This window comes from Aegilops tauschii, chromosome 6 (assembly GCF_002575655.3).
Source record: "Aegilops tauschii subsp. strangulata cultivar AL8/78 chromosome 6, Aet v6.0, whole genome shotgun sequence".
NCBI lineage: Eukaryota > Viridiplantae > Streptophyta > Magnoliopsida > Poales > Poaceae > Aegilops > Aegilops tauschii.
The window spans coordinates 394012144-394017145 of record NC_053040.3 but is presented as its reverse complement, the minus strand read 5'-3'; the positions used below and the strand labels follow the sequence as shown (position 1 = coordinate 394017145).

The 5002-nt window shown below is 50.4% G+C and overlaps 1 protein-coding gene across 1 annotated transcript; it reads left to right on the top strand.

Moving 5' to 3' along the window:
* Positions 1-1473: 1473 nt before the first annotated feature.
* Positions 1474-4773, top strand: LOC109748183 (protein NRT1/ PTR FAMILY 7.3). The gene is made up of 5 exons (XM_020307217.4): positions 1474-1749; positions 2238-2321; positions 2555-2727; positions 2847-3064; positions 3143-4773. Exons 3-5 carry the CDS (start codon positions 2601-2603, stop codon positions 4553-4555), a joined length of 1758 nt encoding a protein of 585 aa, XP_020162806.1. The 5' UTR covers positions 1474-1749; positions 2238-2321; positions 2555-2600; the 3' UTR covers positions 4556-4773.
* The last annotated feature ends 229 nt before the right edge of the window (positions 4774-5002 follow it).

Below are 5002 nucleotides of genomic sequence, written 5' to 3'. Positions count from 1 at the left end.
CGGGAGCGTGTGCTCCCGGGAGCCAAAATGCCCCCCCCCCTATATACCTCCAATAATGGATCCATCATTGCATATATTTTCACATTATAGAAATTTGTTACTGTAAATGTTCATATTATTTTCACAAACTTGGTCAAACTTTATACAGTTTGACTTCAGTTAAAGCTAATATGTGGAGTAAATAAAAATGGAGGGAGTACATAATATAAGAAGATGATTCGTATCACAAAAATCAATGATTTCTTAGTTCATGGTATTAGCCTTAACGAGTAATAATTTGTTAAATTCGGTTAACATTTCTCCTTGTATGAGGCAATAGACATTGAAGCTACCGAAGCTAGGACGCAGACTATCTACTCCCGAGGTTAATGTTGCCTGAAGAACAGTAAAATCCCCAAAAGAATTAGTACTCCCTCCAATCCAAATTAATTGTTGCAACTTTATTACAAATTGGAGGGATTAAAAGAATTAAAAAATACTTATTTTTTGCAATGACTACCACGGATGTCATTTCATAATGAAATTGTTCAAACACTCAAACATTTATCAAAGTTTGCCACACAAAAATTCATATATTTTTTAATTTTTGTTGGATTTTACTATAAAACCGAGCTCATGAGCTCCGGAGCAGAAGAGGACTTTCACTTAAGCTAGTACTGTCTTTCGTACTCCCTCCTTTTTTACTTCACATTTTAGGGTTTCTTGACCATATTTCTAGAGACAAAAAATCAACAGTCATAATACCAATCAATATCATCTAATCCATTATGGAATGTATTTTCTTAGCTGTTATTTAACACTCCTTATGTTCCATAATTATTGACACGGTTTCAGCTCAAATTTGAACACCACGACAATGTATGGAATGGGTTGAACTAAAACCATGGCAATAATTATGGAACGGGGGAGTATTGTATATACTGGTATGTTTTAAATTTTATTGCATATATATTTTTGTAAGATTTAATTTTTTTGACTTAAGATACGAAAATATTAATATAGGAAGTAAAAGGAAATGGAGGAGGTCGATTTGGTGGTCCCGACGGTCGACAAGCAAAGTTTCTGCCCCTTGGGGACAACAGGAGACAAGGGATACCGTACTTCAATTTGAACTTAGAAGTAGGAGTAGATCTTAATCCAATGGCTGAGAATTGATACAGCAAATGTCCGTGCGCTCACGGCCTCAAGCAAGTTTCGTGCGCCGCACCGTAACTTTCATGTGGCTAAGGCCGTTCCGATGGAGCCGCAGCTGGCTCACAATCACAGGATCTCCGGGAAAAGCAGTCGAGAAACCAGCTGTCACGGGCCATGCACGCTGCCACATGTGTCGGCCGGCTCCTTTCCTTCCCTCCGCAGGAGAAAACCAAAACGTACTAGTCACCAACACCGCGACTCCACCCAGTCGGTGAGCACCGCACCACTGCCGCCGCGCGCGCCCATAAATACGCGGCCACCCCGCCCCCGGCTCACCTCACAAGCACACACACCCATTCCCTAGCTTCTTCCCCATCCCCGTTTGCTCGCCCGCCGGTGAGAGCAAAGCAAGAAGCCGGCGATCTCGCCGTACTTAGTGCGGTTTTGCTCTGTAAATGTCTGGAGGCCTGCCCGGTTTCGTCTTGGTGTCGTTCGGGCTAGAGGTGGCGCTCGTCCCCGTCTTAGACGCCGTGGTCGTCTCCTTTCTGAAGCGCTCGTCGTCCCCGTCGCCGGAGAAGGAGCTGCGTTCCTGTACCGGAGGCTTCATCAACGAAGGTATATACACACACATGTGTGCATCATCGATGATTCGATGCTGTCCGTGTCCGTGTCCGTGAGCGAGTACATGTTTATGTGCGACGATGTCAGCTCTTGCATGACTGTATCGTCCTCTCCATCTGTTCATTCTTTCACCATTCTGTGATGGAATGCTTTGATTCGAGCGCTGCTGTGCATGTACCACGCGTGGGACCCTATAGGATTATGCTCACTATACCATCCCTAGACGTTGTCTTGGATGGATATATATGTTTTTTTCTTCAAAGAAAAAAGAGTACCAGTAGTATACACGCTTCTGAGAGGAGATCAGACAGTGCATGGCGATAAGCGCGCCACCGTCTCCACTTTGTCTGATCTGCTTATGCTAAACAAACTGATCATGTTAAGTGGAAATAATGTCTTCTTTCGCAAAAAAGAAGAAGAGAAAGAAATATAATTTGGCAGTGGTCGCATGGTTTCATCCGTGACATGAGCTGTACTCGCAGGTTGAACTAATCTAGCTGCCTTTTCAAGCCTCACACAAAGAAGTGTCGACGAAACTTCCTGCAGGACCGGACAAAACAAACAAGGTGCGTATCGTGTGGGGCATCACATATTCCTAGTATGATTGCACGCTGAAAATGTTGCAATATGCACGCGAACATTTCGTATAAAGTAAGTACTGATAAGCAGGACTGCATCTACACCGCAGCCAACCGATTAGACGTATGTAAAATACTGAAATACTAGAATACTAGTGTTGGTTAGGAATCTCAAGGATTTTTTTTATATTTTTTTTCTTCTGAATTTTGTGATGGAGCAGCCGGAAGGCGAAGAAGGTTCAGAGAATTCACCGGACGATCGAGGCGATGGCTCCGAGCACCGTCGATCCCAAGTGCGTATCGCCCGTCACTGAAGATGGGTCGATGGACAGGCGAGGAAACCCAGCAGTCAAAGCGAAGACTGGGAAATGGAAATCTTCCATCCTGCTGCTAGGTAAAGCCTTGCTTTATTTGATATTGTTCTTCATATGCCACAGACACTCTGTTTTTGTCTATGAGTTAACTGGATCTAGACTCTGATCGAGATTTCTTGTGTTGTTGATGATGATGCAGTTAACTATGCGCTTGTAACGTGCGCCTTCTTCGGCGTCGGGGTGAACCTGGTGGTGTTCCTCCGGCGGGTGCTCCACCAGGACAACGCCGAGGCGGCCAACAGCATCAGCAAATGGACCGGCACCGTCTACATCTTCTCCCTCATCGGCGCCTTCATGAGCGACTCCTACTGGGGCCGCTACATCACCTGCGCCATCTTCCAAATGATCTATGTCACGGTACGCTCAGCTCAAATCGATCGTAATACAGGCTTATTTTGTTTTTGGATTGTTCTGATCTGAACTTGTGATGATCAGGGGCTTGTGATACTGTCACTGGCGTCGTGGTTCCTGCTGGTGAAGCCCACCGGGTGCGGCGACGTGGAGACGCACTGCGACCCGCCGTCGGCGGCGGGGGTGGCGCTCTTCTACCTGTCGACGTACATGATCGCGTTCGGCAACGGCGGGTACCAGCCGTCCATCGCCACGCTGGGCTCGGACCAGTTCGACGAGACGGACCCCGACGAGGCGCGCTCCAAGGTGGCCTTCTTCAGCTACTTCTACCTGGCGCTCAACGTGGGCTCCATCTTCTCCAACACCGTGCTGGTGTACTACGAGGACGCCGGGCAGTGGGTCATGGGCTTCTGGGTCTCGGCGGGCGCGGCGGCGCTGGCGCTCGTGCTCTTCCTCCTCGGCACCCCCAACTACCGCTACTTCAAGCCCACCGGCAACCCGCTCACCCGCATCGCGCAGGTGCTCGTCGCCGCGTGCCGCAAGTGGCGCGACCACGCGCCCACCCGCGGCGAGCTGCTCCACGAGCTGGACGGCAACGAGTCTTACAAGGAGTCCGGCATCCGGAAGATCATGCACAGCGACCAGCTCAGGTACCTTGACAAGGCCGCGACGGTCACCGAGGAGGACTACTGCGAGCCGGAGAGGATGAAGGACCCGTGGCGGCTCTGCACCGTGACGCAGGTGGAGGAGGTGAAGTGCATCCTCAAGATGCTGCCCATCTGGATGTGCACCATTGTCTACTCGGTGGTGTTCACGCAGATGGCGTCGCTGTTCGTGGAGCAAGGGACCACCATGGACACCAACATCGGGTCGTTCCACGTGCCGGCCGCGAGCATGTCGGTGTTCGACATCCTCAGCGTTCTGGCGTTCATCGCCATCTACCGGCGTGTGCTGGTGCCGGTCATGGCGAGGCTGTCCGGGAACCCGCAGGGTCTGACGGAGCTGCAGCGTATGGGCGTCGGGCTCGTGATCGGCATGGGGGCGATGGTGGTGGCGGGCGTCGTGGAGGTGGAGCGGCTGAAGCGGGTGGCCGCGCCGGACCAGCCGAGCTCCCTGAGCGTGCTGTGGCAGGTGCCGCAGTACGCGCTGATCGGGGCTTCGGAGGTGTTCATGTACGTCGGGCAGCTGGAGTTCTTCAACGGGCAGGCGCCCGACGGCGTCAAGAGCTTCGGCAGCTCGTTGTGCATGGCGTCCATCTCGCTCGGGAACTACGTGAGCATCATGCTGGTCAGCGTGGTGACCAGCCTCACCGCCGGCGACAAGAGGCCTGGGTGGATCCCGGGTAACCTCAACTCCGGCCACCTCGACAGGTTCTACTTCCTCCTCGCCGCGCTCTCGCTCGTCGACCTCGCCGTGTACGTGGCCTGCGCGATGTGGTACAAGGGCATCAAGCTCGACAGCAACGAGGAGAAGGGAAAGGTGCCGGTGCATGTTTAGGGCCTTTTTCGTACCTTGAGGTATCTATAAGTGGGCTTGCTATTGGTTCGGCCGACGTACTGGGCTGCCGATGCGCTTTCCCGTAGTAAAAATAATAAGTATGTCATCCTGTGTTTGCTGCATAGGCCCATGTTGCTTTCTGTCCTAGTTTCAACTCCAAGACCAAGAGTTCTCGAAATCATTAATTAAGAAAAGAAGTACTCGTTGTAAAGAAATAATCCACTTTTCCAGGTTGCGACAAATGCCGCACATGCAGCGCGCCATTTGTCGCAATCTGGGAGTTTTTCCTTTTTTCATAGATCCGTTTATTCAAAACGTTTTATCTCTTAAACCGTGCGTCCAAATCTCGAACCGTTTTCACCATTGGATTCCTCGCGTCGAGATCTTCAAAACTAGATCCCATGTTGATAGGTTTTGACGAACTTTTTTTTCACGAAAAAACCGGAC